Raw genomic sequence first — 18350 nt, 5'->3', positions numbered from 1 at the left:
ATTATGGGCACACCTGTCCATATGTGGACAGAACCCTAACAGATGCAGCAAGAAGTGATCAAAGGGAATCCATGCAGACTGTCTGCTTGGGCTATCTTAAAACAAAAATGACTGAGAGTATCATGTGCTGAGGTTAAAGGGGGGATGTTGTTTGAATGTCTTTGTTTCCCACTCCTTCTGAATGTTAGAAATTAAGGGGATAGACTGTTTTTTAAAAGCCCCTTTGGACCTTAAAGGGCCTCAGTTAGATTATTTGCATTCTAATCTACCATTTCTATTTTCCTCAGTCTATTTAAATGAAGTTCATGTAATGAATTATCCTGAAAAAAGCTGAAGCAGGGCTTATGAAGACTTGAATTTGAGAAGTTAATTTACTTGCAAGGTAATGCTAACACAAATGTTCTTCAGTTCATCACTTGAAACCATTTGCCTACAGACATTTTGGGTAGTGAAAAGTAAGTAAATAAATCAGATGCTGTTTGTATACTAATTACACTAGAGCAGTGGTTCCTAACCTCACTTAATCAATACTGGAATCCAGGACTGCCCCATTGAGCCATCATTGGAAGCCCCATCCTCAGCAATGCATTTATTTTGAACACAAAATACAAAAACAAGCATACACCAAACAAATGTTCAAAGATTGAAATATTTTGGTTACTTCACAATCAAATATAAAAAAAAAATCACATTTTAAATTTTGCTTCTTTATTTGTACATAGTTTATTCATCTAAAGTATTAGTAAGAATTATTTATTTTGTAAACCAATTGCAAACTCCCTGAGTAGGCCTTGCGGACTTCCAGGGATACTCCGACAACTGCTCTAAAAAAACACTGCCAATTGCTTTCGAGGTTACTCATTTCCCCATGTCCGATCAAAGGTATAGTTTTATCCAAAGTTAAGAATTGTGATTTTTTTTTTTTTTTAACTGTGAGATATCACATTTTTCAACTTAGTTATAAATTCATATTTTTGGATACAGTACTGCATTCATTTTGGAAACATTTCTACAAGAGTTTAAAATGGAGACTGTCTACATTTTAGGAAATACAGATCTTCGAACCAAGGTCTTGTCAATCTCTTTTATGCTGCGGAAACCTAAAAAAGAAAGTAACAAATATTTAGGAATGATTCAAAATGTGGATAAATAAAAGGAATACATTTTCCTGCCATAATTGGCAATAGTATTAATTCTCCATTGTGAATAAAATTGCCGGACATAACACTCTACTTGAGCCCAAGTAGAGTGTTATTACTCTACTTGAGCCCATGTAGGTCTGACTTACTTCTGTCCAATGTGTCAATTTCTCCAAACATTGCAGTTCTAATTTATAGACTCTTGTATCATACTCTAGGAGCACCGATTGAAAAATGTTTGTGAATCAAAGGCCTCAGTAAGAATGTTAGACTCCTATAGATTCATGTGTAAGGCAAAAGTAAGTTCACATAGAGAAAATGTTTCGAGAATAAGGCAGAAAATTCAGGAGTAATCCAGTTCTAGGGCAGAGGAAGACACAACTAGTCGCATAAACAGTTTTGTGAATGGGGCTCATAGTGTGGTTATTGTGCTATATGTAGCAATGTTTGTTGCTATTATTGTGATGCAAAGGGGTATGTAGCAGTAATGGTTTACCCTTGCAGTTACTACTAGTGGCATTTGTTTTATTGGTATTTGTGGAGCACAAATATATCTAAAGAGTAGTAGATAGCTTAACAAAGGCTAAGCCCAATAGGGATACACATGGGAGCGGATGAGGCACAGTGAGGCCTAGTGTGACAGAATGTAGCATTCTTTCAAGCAATTGTTTCAGCTTTTCCTGAACTGTATGAAGATTGAAATGGTTGTGATTTCAATGGGTATGTAGTTCAAGATTCTAGGTGTGGCAATGGAGAAGACCTACCATCAAAACAAACTCTCAAGACAGGCCGGAAACCCATGAGAGGTCTTGATGAACTTGCCAGGTAAAGGCACATTACTCACCTACCCTCATTTGGAAAAATCATCACTTCTATGTACACTGCAAGTTCATGTCATCTCCTGCATGATTACCAATCTGCCTCCAGGTCAGACTGGAGAACAGATATTGATACACGATAAATCATGTAGAATAATCACCACACCACTTTTCAAACTGTTGATCATCATACCTTCATCCACATGTTGAAGTCTCAAATGGGATTAAGAGGCAGTGACCTTCACTAATTCTCCTATCTATACAACCAACTCCAATTTATTCACATGGGTCCCTTTAGGTCCCATAAGATCTCTTGTACCTCAGAGTCTTCCAAGGTTTCATCTTGTCCCTGTGTCATCTTCAACCTTTCGTAGATCTACTTGGGATTCTACTCACTAATAGCAGCATCAAAGTTCACAAATACACCAATAACTCACATATCTACTTGAATGTCTCCTCAGCTCCAGACATTCAATGCCTCAAAGACTGCCTTCTCCTTATACAAACATGGATGTATTGTCCCTACTTAAAGTTCATCCCCAGAGAGACATAAATCATAGTGTTGAACAAGAACAACAAGCAGCAAATTATTTTTTAAGGTTGTTCAATTATTTGAGCTTGGATGTATTTCAACTTAAATTTTCACCCAATGACAAGTCACTCAATTAAATTCAATTAATTCCTTATTCAATCACTTACAAAGCGGGTCATAAAAGACACACTATACATAGAATGATTAAAAGATTATTAAAATACACAAAATGAATAAAAGCAACCCATGCAAACATGATAAAAACATGAAAAAGTAACTATTGGAGTTAACAAATGGCATTAAAACATCATTGAGTTATACAGATGAAGTGATTTTTTGAAAAAAGAGCATACTGACATGCAATCATCAAAACAGTCCATTTGCAACAAATATAGCAACATAATTCTACACTTGTAAAAATTATGCCTCCTTAAGATGGTCAAATAATGCTTGATCAAGGGGAGGTAAAACCTACCAAACAAACACCATACAACAAGGTCTGGGGTGACAGCTCATTGCAGGGACATGTGCAAATATCAGAGGAGGCAAATTGCCCCTGTGAGAAACAGAGTAGCCACCTAATTGAGCCTAATCTAAAGTGGGATAACAGCATACGCTCCCAAGAGCCTGGTACCAAGTAGGGTGCCAGCCCCAGTGTGGTTTGTATACGGCAGTAATCCCTCACTGAGGGCTTTGAAAGTTCTCTACCCTCTCTCTGAACCCCTCTGTTGGTTGGAAAACACTCCCTGATCCAACCTCAGCACATTTTACAAATGGCAGAAGGTTTCTCATAAATTTGGGAACAGCCTAGAGCCTAAGCTGTCATTCAAATAGATTTAAGCCAAGGTATCTTATCCCCATGGTCACATGCAAGGCAGTCCAAGATGATGTCTCTATTTAGGGTAGCTTCATCCTTGTGCCAAACCCAACACCACAACAACAGGGGGTCGAGTTTAATCTGGTCCTCAATATACTCTATAGCCAGATAGCAAAATGGGATGATGGTAGAACGACCCCCAGAAGATGGTGGCACACCCTGTTCACCTCATATTGGATATTACTCACATCTCTGTAACCCCATATCCCTGTCCCCTAGGTGAAATGGGCAGACACTTCCTCCTACAGATTTTGAGCAAGGGAAGAATGGGCTTATTTCTTATTGAAGAGTCAAGGGAGAACATTATACCAACCGCATACAAAAATACATTTTTCTTATTGTTGGCTCATGGGGTCCAAGCGCACCCTTTATCAAACATTATACCTAAATATGAGAACTGGGTCACTCTCTCAATAACCCTCCCCCCAATAATTAAGGGGCAAGGTTTGGCAATTTTAGGGTCACAAACCATATTAAAGGTTTTTGATAAATTGATTTCTATCTCTAAATGTTTCATAAGCAGCACAAGGGAAGAAATCAATATCTTTAAACTCTTAGCAGTCTTGCAAGAATCAAAGCGCCATCTGCATATAAGAGCTCTGAAACTAGCTTTTTGTTATCCGATGGGACATCAGCCTCAGAACTCTTTAAAATAACTTCCAACCCATTAATATAAAGTAAAAACAAAATGGGAGCCATCACATATCCCTGGCGGCCACCACGTTTCACTGAAAGGTGACTGAGCACTCACCTCCATCTCCATACCCCATGAATTCAACCAAGTCCATATGAAGATACCACAGAAAGGCCACAAGAGCCTCCTCCAAGTCCTTGGTGCTTAAAGTATCCCAGAGCTTGGATCTATTAACGCAATCAAATACACATGATAAAGCCATGATTGCCAAGTGGATGGGACTAGATTCAGTATGCTTGTACTTTAAAACTAGAAGGTGTAGATTTAGATATTGTTCAGTGCACCCACGTCTTTTATTAAAGTCTAATTGGACCTCAAAAAAGATGTTTTTTCCATGGACCACAGGAGCAACCTGTCCACTATTACTCTGCCAATAATTTTAACAGTAGAGTCCAAAAACAAGATTGGACGATATCACTTAGGGTCCTACACGTGCCCTTTTTAACCACTGACACAATCATACAGGAGTGCCAGGAAGATGGAAATCCTACCTTACAGGTCGAATTGATGAGGTTGGTAAGCAGAAGTGGCCACAACCTGAGGGTTTCATTAAATATGGAAATGGGAATCCAATCAAAGCCAGGTGTTTTTATTTTAGGGGCTTTTAACAATGGCATTGAATATCTGCTCCTGAGAAAATTGAATGTCCAGAGGGAACAAACAATCATCAGGACCACTTTCATTATTATGGGCAATAGAATAGAAAATTATGCTAAAGTGACCAACCCATCCCTCTGGGCCTATGTGATTAATGACTTTATTAGGTGCAGACCCTGATGGGAGGCCAGCACCTACAGCCTTCCAAAATCCTGCAGATCATTAGCATGGCAGGCATACACCAAGACTTCCCATTTCTCAACTTTATATTGGTCTTTCTCTTCCTAAGTGCTTGGGTATAAGCCTTCTTACAAGCACGTATCAACTGCTGGTCCTTGGGAGTGCAGTTCAGTTTGTTTCTCAGGTGATTGTTGGCTTCTCTGCATGCCTTGTCAAACCAGGATTTGCTGCACATCTTTTTATTCCTTGTGGGCTACATAAGCAACTCCCTGATATGAGAGTTTAATTCTGCGAAGCTGGCCAACCTCACATTAGGACCTACTACTTCAGCTAAGAAAAAATTGAAAGGCTTCCAACACCCCTCAACAACTTTATGTATAATCATCATCGGCTTTGGGGAATGCTATACTAATCTACGCCCTCCATCATATGTTATAATAAGCTCCTTGTATCTGTTTTTTCTCTGTGACCCCGTTACAGGGATGTTAAATGCAAGCATTATAGGATTATGATCACTATATAAGACAGGAAGAAGATCCCTGTTGGATACAAATGATTGCGCACTTCTAGAAATACAAATCTAATCAATTGCAGATCTTGGCCCACTACCAGTATATGTTGGGATTTGACCTGGAGAGAGATAAGTTATACCACTCTCCGGGTCGTGGGATGCCCCAAAGTAAATAAAAGACCCTCCTCCAGGATACATCTTTTTCTCCCATCTATAATTAAATGAATAAGGGGTGAAAGTGGATGATGACAATATAGGAGCAGCCCCCAATTTAGCATTAAAATTACCACTCAGTGTCAAATTGAGTGGTAGACCACCACATTAATTCTGTTGTTCACTATTTCCACAAACTCACAAGGCTGACATAAAATCTGGTTGTTACGCACTGGAAATCATTATTATAAAAGTTTACTAAAACCAGGCTAAAAATGGAGCCCCACTTCAAGTCTAAAGCCCCAAATGCCACTTCATAATATTACAACCAATGTTGACCTCGAACCAAGTTGCCAAACCCTCTTTTGCCTGGCCAGAATGCGTGGGAGTGGTGTGAAGATTATAACAAGCGTACCCATCAAAAAAGACATCACCTGTGGTCCAGGTCTCTTGCAAAAAAATAATATTATATTTGTTAATAAACGCACAATATTCTTCAATTAACATCTTTGAGACCAAACCAGCAGCATTCTAACAGTGCATTGGGCTGGGATTATGGTTTGGCTTCATGATCACGATTGTGTAGCATTGAAGCAAGGTATGTCAACCCTCTATCCACACCCTGCTCACCTGCCAAGCAGGGAAAGGCAGCAAGTAAAACAATTACTGGGTGGGGACTACACTGCCCACACTGTGTACCCACATTTCCAGAGGGATTTTAGAGGGAAAGGAAGCTCATGCTTTGTGGGCACACACTAACAATCTCAGAGGGTCACAAGGGCCCAAAACAGTGATGCCATTATGCCCCTCAGTGCCCCATCTGTCATTGTTTTCAAGGCTAGAAGGATGCAAAAATGTGTTCTGGGGCGGTGAAATCCTTGTTGCCCTTGCTTGAGCCAAAATTTCTCCCGCAGCCAGGAGAGGGCAAAATTAACAATGATGCACTCCCCTGTATAAGTCTTAGGCAGGAGGCCCCACTCCTCCTACCCAACATACAAAAAACATCTGCAGTCAAAATGGGGAGCACCCTGTCTTCCATTCCAGCATTTGTGACCCCAAGGCATCATGGTAAATGCAGTCATTAGCACGAATTTGAATAGAGTTTTGAAAGTTTTTCACCATAAGTTGGTGCGGCGAGTGCCGTATCTTCGGACACGTGTTTCTGGCTATTTGGCCGTCATCAGCGAAGAGCAATGTGTAGCTGGCAGGGTTGCTTGAAATGCCGCCTTGAAAGTATTCACAGGTTTAAGTACCACTCAAGAAGGCGCACAGGTGCTTCACCCGAGCTCGTCAGCTCAGAGGCTCACGGGAGCCTTAATTACAACAGTCAAAATGGGGAGCACCCTGTCTTCCATTCCAGCATTTGTGACCCCAAGGCATCATGGTAAATGCAGTCATTAGCACGAATTTGAATAGAGTTTTGAAAGTTTTTCACCATAAGTTGGTGCGGCGAGTGCCGTATCTTCGGACACGTGTTTCTGGCTATTTGGCCGTCATCAGCGAAGAGCAATGTGTAGCTGGCAGGGTTGCTTGAAATGCCGCCTTGAAAGTATTCACAGGTTTAAGTACCACTCAAGAAGGCGCACAGGTGCTTCACCCGAGCTCGTCAGCTCAGAGGCTCACGGGAGCCTTAATTACTACAGTCAAAATGGGGAGCACCCTGTCTTCCATTCCAGCATTTGTGACCCCAAGGCATCATGGTAAATGCAGTCATTAGCACGAATTTGAATAGAGTTTTGAAAGTTTTTCACCATAAGTTGGTGCGGCGAGTGCCGTATCTTCGGGCACGTGTTTCTGGCTATTTGGCCGTCATCAGCGAAGAGCAATGTGTAGCTGGCAGGGTTGCTTGAAATGCCGCCTTGAAAGTATTCACAGGTTTAAGTACCACTCAAGAAGGCGCACAGGTGCTTCACCCGAGCTCGTCAGCTCAGAGGCTCACGGGAGCCTTAATTACAACAGTCAAAATGGGGAGCACCCTGTCTTCCATTCCAGCATTTGTGACCCCAAGGCATCATGGTAAATGCAGTCATTAGCACGAATTTGAATAGAGTTTTGAAAGTTTTTCACCATAAGTTGGTGCGGCGAGTGCCGTATCTTCGGACACGTGTTTCTGGCTATTTGGCCGTCATCAGCGAAGAGCAATGTGTAGCTGGCAGGGTTGCTTGAAATGCCGCCTTGAAAGTATTCACAGGTTTAAGTACCACTCAAGAAGGCGCACAGGTGCTTCACCCGAGCTCGTCAGCTCAGAGGCTCACGGGAGCCTTAATTACAACAGTCATAATGGGGAGCACCCTGTCTTCCATTCCAGCATTTGTGACCCCAAGGCATCATGGTAAATGCAGTCATTAGCACGAATTTGAATAGAGTTTTGAAAGTTTTTCACCATAAGTTGGTGCGGCGAGTGCCGTATCTTCGGCCACGTGTTTCTGGCTATTTGGCCGTCATCAGCGAAGAGCAATGTGTAGCTGGCAGGGTTGCTTGAAATGCCGCCTTGAAAGTATTCACAGGTTTAAGTACCACTCAAGAAGGCGCACAGGTGCTTCACCCGAGCTCGTCAGCTCAGAGGCTCACGGGAGCCTTAATTACAACAGTCAAAATGGGGAGCACCCTGTCTTCCATTCCAGCATTTGTGACCCCAAGGCATCATGGTAAATGCAGTCATTAGCACGAATTTGAATAGAGTTTTGAAAGTTTTTCACCATAAGTTGGTGCGGCGAGTGCCGTATCTTCGGACACGTGTTTCTGGCTATTTGGCCGTCATCAGCGAAGAGCAATGTGTAGCTGGCAGGGTTGCTTGAAATGCCGCCTTGAAAGTATTCACAGGTTTAAGTACCACTCAAGAAGGCGCACAGGTGCTTCACCCGAGCTCGTCAGCTCAGAGGCTCACGGGAGCCTTAATTACTACAGTCAAAATGGGGAGCACCCTGTCTTCCATTCCAGCATTTGTGACCCCAAGGCATCATGGTAAATGCAGTCATTAGCACGAATTTGAATAGAGTTTTGAAAGTTTTTCACCATAAGTTGGTGCGGCGAGTGCCGTATCTTCGGACACGTGTTTCTGGCTATTTGGCCGTCATCAGCGAAGAGCAATGTGTAGCTGGCAGGGTTGCTTGAAATGCCGCCTTGAAAGTATTCACAGGTTTAAGTACCACTCAAGAAGGCGCACAGGTGCTTCACCCGAGCTCGTCAGCTCAGAGGCTCACGGGAGCCTTAATTACAACAGTCAAAATGGGGAGCACCCTGTCTTCCATTCCAGCATTTGTGACCCCAAGGCATCATGGTAAATGCAGTCATTAGCACGAATTTGAATAGAGTTTTGAAAGTTTTTCACCATAAGTTGGTGCGGCGAGTGCCGTATCTTCGGACACGTGTTTCTGGCTATTTGGCCGTCATCAGCGAAGAGCAATGTGTAGCTGGCAGGGTTGCTTGAAATGCCGCCTTGAAAGTATTCACAGGTTTAAGTACCACTCAAGAAGGCGCACAGGTGCTTCACCCGAGCTCGTCAGCTCAGAGGCTCACGGGAGCCTTAATTACAACAGTCATAATGGGGAGCACCCTGTCTTCCATTCCAGCATTTGTGACCCCAAGGCATCATGGTAAATGCAGTCATTAGCACGAATTTGAATAGAGTTTTGAAAGTTTTTCACCATAAGTTGGTGCGGCGAGTGCCGTATCTTCGGACACGTGTTTCTGGCTATTTGGCCGTCATCAGCGAAGAGCAATGTGTAGCTGGCAGGGTTGCTTGAAATGCCGCCTTGAAAGTATTCACAGGTTTAAGTACCACTCAAGAAGGCGCACAGGTGCTTCACCCGAGCTCGTCAGCTCAGAGGCTCACGGGAGCCTTAATTACAACAGTCAAAATGGGGAGCACCCTGTCTTCCATTCCAGCATTTGTGACCCCAAGGCATCATGGTAAATGCAGTCATTAGCACGAATTTGAATAGAGTTTTGAAAGTTTTTCACCATAAGTTGGTGCGGCGACTGCCGTATCTTCGGACACGTGTTTCTGGCTATTTGGCCGTCATCAGCGAAGAGCAATGTGTAGCTGGCAGGGTTTGCTTGAAATGCCGCCTTGAAAGTATTCACAGGTTTAAGTACCACTCAAGAAGGCGCACAGGTGCTTCACCCGAGCTCGTCAGCTCAGAGGCTCACGGGAGCCTTAATTACAACAGTCAAAATGGGGAGCACCCTGTCTTCCATTCCAGCATTTGTGACCCCAAGGCATCATGGTAAATGCAGTCATTAGCACAAATTTGAATAGAGTTTTGAAAGTTTTTCACCATAAGTTGGTGCGGCGAGTGCCGTATCTTCGGGCACGTGTTTCTGGCTATTTGGCCGTCATCAGCGAAGAGCAATGTGTAGCTGGCAGGGTTGCTTGAAATGCCGCCTTGAAAGTATTCACAGGTTTAAGTACCACTCAAGAAGGCGCACAGGTGCTTCACCCGAGCTCGTCAGCTCAGAGGCTCACAGGAGCCTTAATTACAACAGTCAAAATGGGGAGCACCCTGTCTTCCATTCCAGCATTTGTGACCCCAAGGCATCATGGTAAATGCAGTCATTAGCACGAATTTGAATAGAGTTTTGAAAGTTTTTCACCATAAGTTGGTGCGGCGAGTGCCGTATCTTCGGACACGTGTTTCTGGCTATTTGGCCGCCATCAGCGAAGAGCAATGTGTAGCTGGCAGGGTTGCTTGAAATGCCGCCTTGAAAGTATTCACAGGTTTAAGTACCACTCAAGAAGGCGCACAGGTGCTTCACCCGAGCTCGTCAGCTCAGAGGCTCACGGGAGCCTTAATTACAACAGTCATAATGGGGAGCACCCTGTCTTCCATTCCAGCATTTGTGACCCCAAGGCATCATGGTAAATGCAGTCATTAGCACGAATTTGAATAGAGTTTTGAAAGTTTTTCACCATAAGTTGGTGCGGCGAGTGCCGTATCTTCGGCCACGTGTTTCTGGCTATTTGGCCGTCATCAGCGAAGAGCAATGTGTAGCTGGCAGGGTTGCTTGAAATGCCGCCTTGAAAGTATTCACAGGTTTAAGTACCACTCAAGAAGGCGCACAGGTGCTTCACCCGAGCTCGTCAGCTCAGAGGCTCACGGGAGCCTTAATTACTACAGTCAAAATGGGGAGCACCCTGTCTTCCATTCCAGCATTTGTGACCCCAAGGCATCATGGTAAATGCAGTCATTAGCACGAATTTGAATAGAGTTTTGAAAGTTTTTCACCATAAGTTGGTGCGGCGAGTGCCGTATCTTCGGACACGTGTTTCTGGCTATTTGGCCGTCATCAGCGAAGAGCAATGTGTAGCTGGCAGGGTTGCTTGAAATGCCGCCTTGAAAGTATTCACAGGTTTAAGTACCACTCAAGAAGGCGCACAGGTGCTTCACCCGAGCTCGTCAGCTCAGAGGCTCACGGGAGCCTTAATTACAACAGTCAAAATGGGGAGCACCCTGTCTTCCATTCCAGCATTTGTGACCCCAAGGCATCATGGTAAATGCAGTCATTAGCACGAATTTGAATAGAGTTTTGAAAGTTTTTCACCATAAGTTGGTGCGGCGAGTGCCGTATCTTCGGACACGTGTTTCTGGCTATTTGGCCGTCATCAGCGAAGAGCAATGTGTAGCTGGCAGGGTTGCTTGAAATGCCGCCTTGAAAGTATTCACAGGTTTAAGTACCACTCAAGAAGGCGCACAGGTGCTTCACCCGAGCTCGTCAGCTCAGAGGCTCACGGGAGCCTTAATTACAACAGTCATAATGGGGAGCACCCTGTCTTCCATTCCAGCATTTGTGACCCCAAGGCATCATGGTAAATGCAGTCATTAGCACGAATTTGAATAGAGTTTTGAAAGTTTTTCACCATAAGTTGGTGCGGCGAGTGCCGTATCTTCGGACACGTGTTTCTGGCTATTTGGCCGTCATCAGCGAAGAGCAATGTGTAGCTGGCAGGGTTGCTTGAAATGCCGCCTTGAAAGTATTCACAGGTTTAAGTACCACTCAAGAAGGCGCACAGGTGCTTCACCCGAGCTCGTCAGCTCAGAGGCTCACGGGAGCCTTAATTACAACAGTCAAAATGGGGAGCACCCTGTCTTCCATTCCAGCATTTGTGACCCCAAGGCATCATGGTAAATGCAGTCATTAGCACGAATTTGAATAGAGTTTTGAAAGTTTTTCACCATAAGTTGGTGCGGCGACTGCCGTATCTTCGGACACGTGTTTCTGGCTATTTGGCCGTCATCAGCGAAGAGCAATGTGTAGCTGGCAGGGTTTGCTTGAAATGCCGCCTTGAAAGTATTCACAGGTTTAAGTACCACTCAAGAAGGCGCACAGGTGCTTCACCCGAGCTCGTCAGCTCAGAGGCTCACGGGAGCCTTAATTACAACAGTCAAAATGGGGAGCACCCTGTCTTCCATTCCAGCATTTGTGACCCCAAGGCATCATGGTAAATGCAGTCATTAGCACAAATTTGAATAGAGTTTTGAAAGTTTTTCACCATAAGTTGGTGCGGCGAGTGCCGTATCTTCGGGCACGTGTTTCTGGCTATTTGGCCGTCATCAGCGAAGAGCAATGTGTAGCTGGCAGGGTTGCTTGAAATGCCGCCTTGAAAGTATTCACAGGTTTAAGTACCACTCAAGAAGGCGCACAGGTGCTTCACCCGAGCTCGTCAGCTCAGAGGCTCACAGGAGCCTTAATTACAACAGTCAAAATGGGGAGCACCCTGTCTTCCATTCCAGCATTTGTGACCCCAAGGCATCATGGTAAATGCAGTCATTAGCACGAATTTGAATAGAGTTTTGAAAGTTTTTCACCATAAGTTGGTGCGGCGAGTGCCGTATCTTCGGACACGTGTTTCTGGCTATTTGGCCGCCATCAGCGAAGAGCAATGTGTAGCTGGCAGGGTTGCTTGAAATGCCGCCTTGAAAGTATTCACAGGTTTAAGTACCACTCAAGAAGGCGCACAGGTGCTTCACCCGAGCTCGTCAGCTCAGAGGCTCACGGGAGCCTTAATTACAACAGTCATAATGGGGAGCACCCTGTCTTCCATTCCAGCATTTGTGACCCCAAGGCATCATGGTAAATGCAGTCATTAGCACGAATTTGAATAGAGTTTTGAAAGTTTTTCACCATAAGTTGGTGCGGCGAGTGCCGTATCTTCGGCCACGTGTTTCTGGCTATTTGGCCGTCATCAGCGAAGAGCAATGTGTAGCTGGCAGGGTTGCTTGAAATGCCGCCTTGAAAGTATTCACAGGTTTAAGTACCACTCAAGAAGGCGCACAGGTGCTTCACCCGAGCTCGTCAGCTCAGAGGCTCACGGGAGCCTTAATTACAACAGTCAAAATGGGGAGCACCCTGTCTTCCATTCCAGCATTTGTGACCCCAAGGCATCATGGTAAATGCAGTCATTAGCACGAATTTGAATAGAGTTTTGAAAGTTTTTCACCATAAGTTGGTGCGGCGAGTGCCGTATCTTCGGACACGTGTTTCTGGCTATTTGGCCGTCATCAGCGAAGAGCAATGTGTAGCTGGCAGGGTTGCTTGAAATGCCGCCTTGAAAGTATTCACAGGTTTAAGTACCACTCAAGAAGGCGCACAGGTGCTTCACCCGAGCTCGTCAGCTCAGAGGCTCACGGGAGCCTTAATTACTACAGTCAAAATGGGGAGCACCCTGTCTTCCATTCCAGCATTTGTGACCCCAAGGCATCATGGTAAATGCAGTCATTAGCACGAATTTGAATAGAGTTTTGAAAGTTTTTCACCATAAGTTGGTGCGGCGAGTGCCGTATCTTCGGACACGTGTTTCTGGCTATTTGGCCGTCATCAGCGAAGAGCAATGTGTAGCTGGCAGGGTTGCTTGAAATGCCGCCTTGAAAGTATTCACAGGTTTAAGTACCACTCAAGAAGGCGCACAGGTGCTTCACCCGAGCTCGTCAGCTCAGAGGCTCACGGGAGCCTTAATTACAACAGTCAAAATGGGGAGCACCCTGTCTTCCATTCCAGCATTTGTGACCCCAAGGCATCATGGTAAATGCAGTCATTAGCACGAATTTGAATAGAGTTTTGAAAGTTTTTCACCATAAGTTGGTGCGGCGAGTGCCGTATCTTCGGACACGTGTTTCTGGCTATTTGGCCGTCATCAGCGAAGAGCAATGTGTAGCTGGCAGGGTTGCTTGAAATGCCGCCTTGAAAGTATTCACAGGTTTAAGTACCACTCAAGAAGGCGCACAGGTGCTTCACCCGAGCTCGTCAGCTCAGAGGCTCACGGGAGCCTTAATTACAACAGTCATAATGGGGAGCACCCTGTCTTCCATTCCAGCATTTGTGACCCCAAGGCATCATGGTAAATGCAGTCATTAGCACGAATTTGAATAGAGTTTTGAAAGTTTTTCACCATAAGTTGGTGCGGCGAGTGCCGTATCTTCGGACACGTGTTTCTGGCTATTTGGCCGTCATCAGCGAAGAGCAATGTGTAGCTGGCAGGGTTGCTTGAAATGCCGCCTTGAAAGTATTCACAGGTTTAAGTACCACTCAAGAAGGCGCACAGGTGCTTCACCCGAGCTCGTCAGCTCAGAGGCTCGCGGGAGCCTTAATTACAACAGTCAAAATGGGGAGCACCCTGTCTTCCATTCCAGCATTTGTGACCCCAAGGCATCATGGTAAATGCAGTCATTAGCACGAATTTGAATAGAGTTTTGAAAGTTTTTCACCATAAGTTGGTGCGGCGACTGCCGTATCTTCGGACACGTGTTTCTGGCTATTTGGCCGTCATCAGCGAAGAGCAATGTGTAGCTGGCAGGGTTTGCTTGAAATGCCGCCTTGAAAGTATTCACAGGTTTAAGTACCACTCAAGAAGGCGCACAGGTGCTTCACCCGAGCTCGTCAGCTCAGAGGCTCACGGGAGCCTTAATTACAACAGTCAAAATGGGGAGCACCCTGTCTTCCATTCCAGCATTTGTGACCCCAAGGCATCATGGTAAATGCAGTCATTAGCACAAATTTGAATAGAGTTTTGAAAGTTTTTCACCATAAGTTGGTGCGGCGAGTGCCGTATCTTCGGACACGTGTTTCTGGCTATTTGGCCGTCATCAGCGAAGAGCAATGTGTAGCTGGCAGGGTTGCTTGAAATGCCGCCTTGAAAGTATTCACAGGTTTAAGTACCACTCAAGAAGGCGCACAGGTGCTTCACCCGAGCTCGTCAGCTCAGAGGCTCACGGGAGCCTTAATTACAACAGTCAAAATGGGGAGCACCCTGTCTTCCATTCCAGCATTTGTGACCCCAAGGCATCATGGTAAATGCAGTCATTAGCACGAATTTGAATAGAGTTTTGAAAGTTTTTCACCATAAGTTGGTGCGGCGAGTGCCGTATCTTCGGACACGTGTTTCTGGCTATTTGGCCGTCATCAGCGAAGAGCAATGTGAAGCTGGCAGGGTTGCTTGAAATGCCGCCTTGAAAGTATTCACAGGTTTAAGTACCACTCAAGAAGGCGCACAGGTGCTTCACCCGAGCTCGTCAGCTCAGAGGCTCACGGGAGCCTTAATTACAACAGTCATAATGGGGAGCACCCTGTCTTCCATTCCAGCATTTGTGACCCCAAGGCATCATGGTAAATGCAGTCATTAGCACGAATTTGAATAGAGTTTTGAAAGTTTTTCACCATAAGTTGGTGCGGCGAGTGCCGTATCTTCGGACACGTGTTTCTGGCTATTTGGCCGCCATCAGCGAAGAGCAATGTGTAGCTGGCAGGGTTGCTTGAAATGCCGCCTTGAAAGTATTCACAGGTTTAAGTACCACTCAAGAAGGCGCACAGGTGCTTCACCCGAGCTCGTCAGCTCAGAGGCTCACGGGAGCCTTAATTACAACAGTCAAAATGGGGAGCACCCTGTCTTCCATTCCAGCATTTGTTACCCCAAGGCATCATGGTAAATGCAGTCATTAGCACGAATTTGAATAGAGTTTTGAAAGTTTTTCACCATAAGTTGGTGCGGCGAGTGCCGTATCTTCGGACACGTGTTTCTGGCTATTTGGCCGTCATCAGCGAAGAGCAATGTGTAGCTGGCAGGGTTGCTTGAAATGCCGCCTTGAAAGTATTCACAGGTTTAAGTACCACTCAAGAAGGCGCACAGGTGCTTCACCCGAGCTCGTCAGCTCAGAGGCTCACGGGAGCCTTAATTACAACAGTCAAAATGGGGAGCACCCTGTCTTCCATTCCAGCATTTGTGACCCCAAGGCATCATGGTAAATGCAGTCATTAGCACGAATTTGAATAGAGTTTTGAAAGTTTTTCACCATAAGTTGGTGCGGCGAGTGCCGTATCTTCGGACACGTGTTTCTGGCTATTTGGCCGTCATCAGCGAAGAGCAATGTGTAGCTGGCAGGGTTGCTTGAAATGCCGCCTTGAAAGTATTCACAGGTTTAAGTACCACTCAAGAAGGCACACAGGTGCTTCACCCGAGCTCGTCAGCTCAGAGGCTCACGGGAGCCTTAATTACAACAGTCAAAATGGGGAGCACCCTGTCTTCCATTCCAGCATTTGTGACCCCAAGGCATCATGGTAAATGCAGTCATTAGCACGAATTTGAATAGAGTTTTGAAAGTTTTTGACCATAAGTTGGTGCGGCGAGTGCCGTATCTTCGGACACGTGTTTCTGGCTATTTGGCCGTCATCAGCGAAGAGCAATGTGTAGCTGGCAGGGTTGCTTGAAATGCCGCCTTGAAAGTATTCACAGGTTTAAGTACCACTCAAGAAGGCGCACAGGTGCTTCACCCGAGCTCGTCAGCTCAGAGGCTCACGGGAGCCTTAATTACTACAGTCAAAATGGGGAGCACCCTGTCTTCCATTCCAGCATTTGTGACCCCAAGGCATCATGGTAAATGCAGTCATTAGCACGAATTTGAATAGAGTTTTGAAAGTTTTTCACCATAAGTTGGTGCGGCGAGTGCCGTATCTTCGGACACGTGTTTCTGGCTATTTGGCCGTCATCAGCGAAGAGCAATGTGTAGCTGGCAGGGTTGCTTGAAATGCCGCCTTGAAAGTATTCACAGGTTTAAGTACCACTCAAGAAGGCGCACAGGTGCTTCACCCGAGCTCGTCAGCTCAGAGGCTCACAGGAGCCTTAATTACAACAGTCAAAATGGGGAGCACCCTGTCTTCCATTCCAGCATTTGTGACCCCAAGGCATCATGGTAAATGCAGTCATTAGCACGAATTTGAATAGAGTTTTGAAAGTTTTTCACCATAAGTTGGTGCGGCGAGTGCCGTATCTTCGGACACGTGTTTCTGGCTATTTGGCCGTCATCAGCGAAGAGCAATGTGTAGCTGGCAGGGTTGCTTGAAATGCCGCCTTGAAAGTATTCACAGGTTTAAGTACCACTCAAGAAGGCGCACAGGTGCTTCACCCGAGCTCGCCAGCTCAGAGGCTCACGGGAGCCTTAATTACAACAGTCATAATGGGGAGCACCCTGTCTTCCATTCCAGCATTTGTGACCCCAAGGCATCATGGTAAATGCAGTCATTAGCACGAATTTGAATAGAGTTTTGAAAGTTTTTCACCATAAGTTGGTGCGGCGAGTGCCGTATCTTCGGCCACGTGTTTCTGGCTATTTGGCCGTCATCAGCGAAGAGCAATGTGTAGCTGGCAGGGTTGCTTGAAATGCCGCCTTGAAAGTATTCACAGGTTTAAGTACCACTCAAGAAGGCGCACAGGTGCTTCACCCGAGCTCGTCAGCTCAGAGGCTCACGGGAGCCTTAATTACAACAGTCAAAATGGGGAGCACCCTGTCTTCCATTCCAGCATTTGTGACCCCAAGGCATCATGGTAAATGCAGTCATTAGCACGAATTTGAATATTGTTTTGAAAGTTTTTCACCATAAGTTGGTGCGGCGAGTGCCGTATCTTCGGACACGTGTTTCTGGCTATTTGGCCGTCATCAGCGAAGAGCAATGTGTAGCTGGCAGGGTTGCTTGAAATGCCGCCTTGAAAGTATTCACAGGTTTAAGTACCACTCAAGAAGGCGCACAGGTGCTTCACCCGAGCTCGTCAGCTCAGAGGCTCACGGGAGCCTTAATTACAACAGTCAAAATGGGGAGCACCCTGTCTTCCATTCCAGCATTTGTGACCCCAAGGCATCATGGTAAATGCAGTCATTAGCACGAATTTGAATAGAGTTTTGAAAGTTTTTCACCATAAGTTGGTGCGGCGAGTGCCGTATCTTCGGACACGTGTTTCTGGCTATTTGGCCGTCATCAGCGAAGAGCAATGTGTAGCTGGCAGGGTTGCTTGAAATGCCGCCTTGAAAGTATTCACAGGTTTAAGTACCACTCAAGAAGGCGCACAGGTGCTTCACCCGAGCTCGTCAGCTCAGAGGCTCACGGGAGCCTTAATTACAACAGTCAAAATGGGGAGCACCCTGTCTTCCATTCCAGCATTTGTGACCCCAAGGCATCATGGTAAATGCAGTCATTAGCACGAATTTGAATAGAGTTTTGAAAGTTTTTCACCATAAGTTGGTGCGGCGAGTGCCGTATCTTCGGACACGTGTTTCTGGCTATTTGGCCGTCATCAGCGAAGAGCAATGTGTAGCTGGCAGGGTTGCTTGAAATGCCGCCTTGAAAGTATTCACAGGTTTAAGTACCACTCAAGAAGGCGCACAGGTGCTTCACCCGAGCTCGTCAGCTCAGAGGCTCACGGGAGCCTTAATTACAACAGTCATAATGGGGAGCACCCTGTCTTCCATTCCAGCATTTGTGACCCCAAGGCATCATGGTAAATGCAGTCATTAGCACGAATTTGAATAGAGTTTTGAAAGTTTTTCACCATAAGTTGGTGCGGCGACTGCCGTATCTTCGGAC

At 45.4% G+C, this 18350-nt stretch overlaps 1 protein-coding gene across 1 annotated transcript in view; it reads right to left on the bottom strand.

Moving 5' to 3' along the window:
- Positions 1-574: 574 nt before the first annotated feature.
- HAO1 (hydroxyacid oxidase 1) overlaps positions 575-18350 on the bottom strand; it is a 258027-nt gene continuing 240251 nt past the window's right edge. The window contains exon 8 of the mRNA XM_069234147.1: positions 575-1100. Within this exon, the coding sequence (XP_069090248.1) occupies positions 1036-1100 (65 nt within the window). The 3' untranslated portion in view covers positions 575-1035. The remainder of the gene's footprint in view (positions 1101-18350) is intronic.

This window comes from Pleurodeles waltl, chromosome 5, assembly GCF_031143425.1.
Source record: "Pleurodeles waltl isolate 20211129_DDA chromosome 5, aPleWal1.hap1.20221129, whole genome shotgun sequence".
NCBI classification, from domain to species: Eukaryota; Metazoa; Chordata; class Amphibia; order Caudata; family Salamandridae; genus Pleurodeles; species Pleurodeles waltl.
This window is presented reverse-complemented; position numbering and strand designations above follow the sequence as displayed.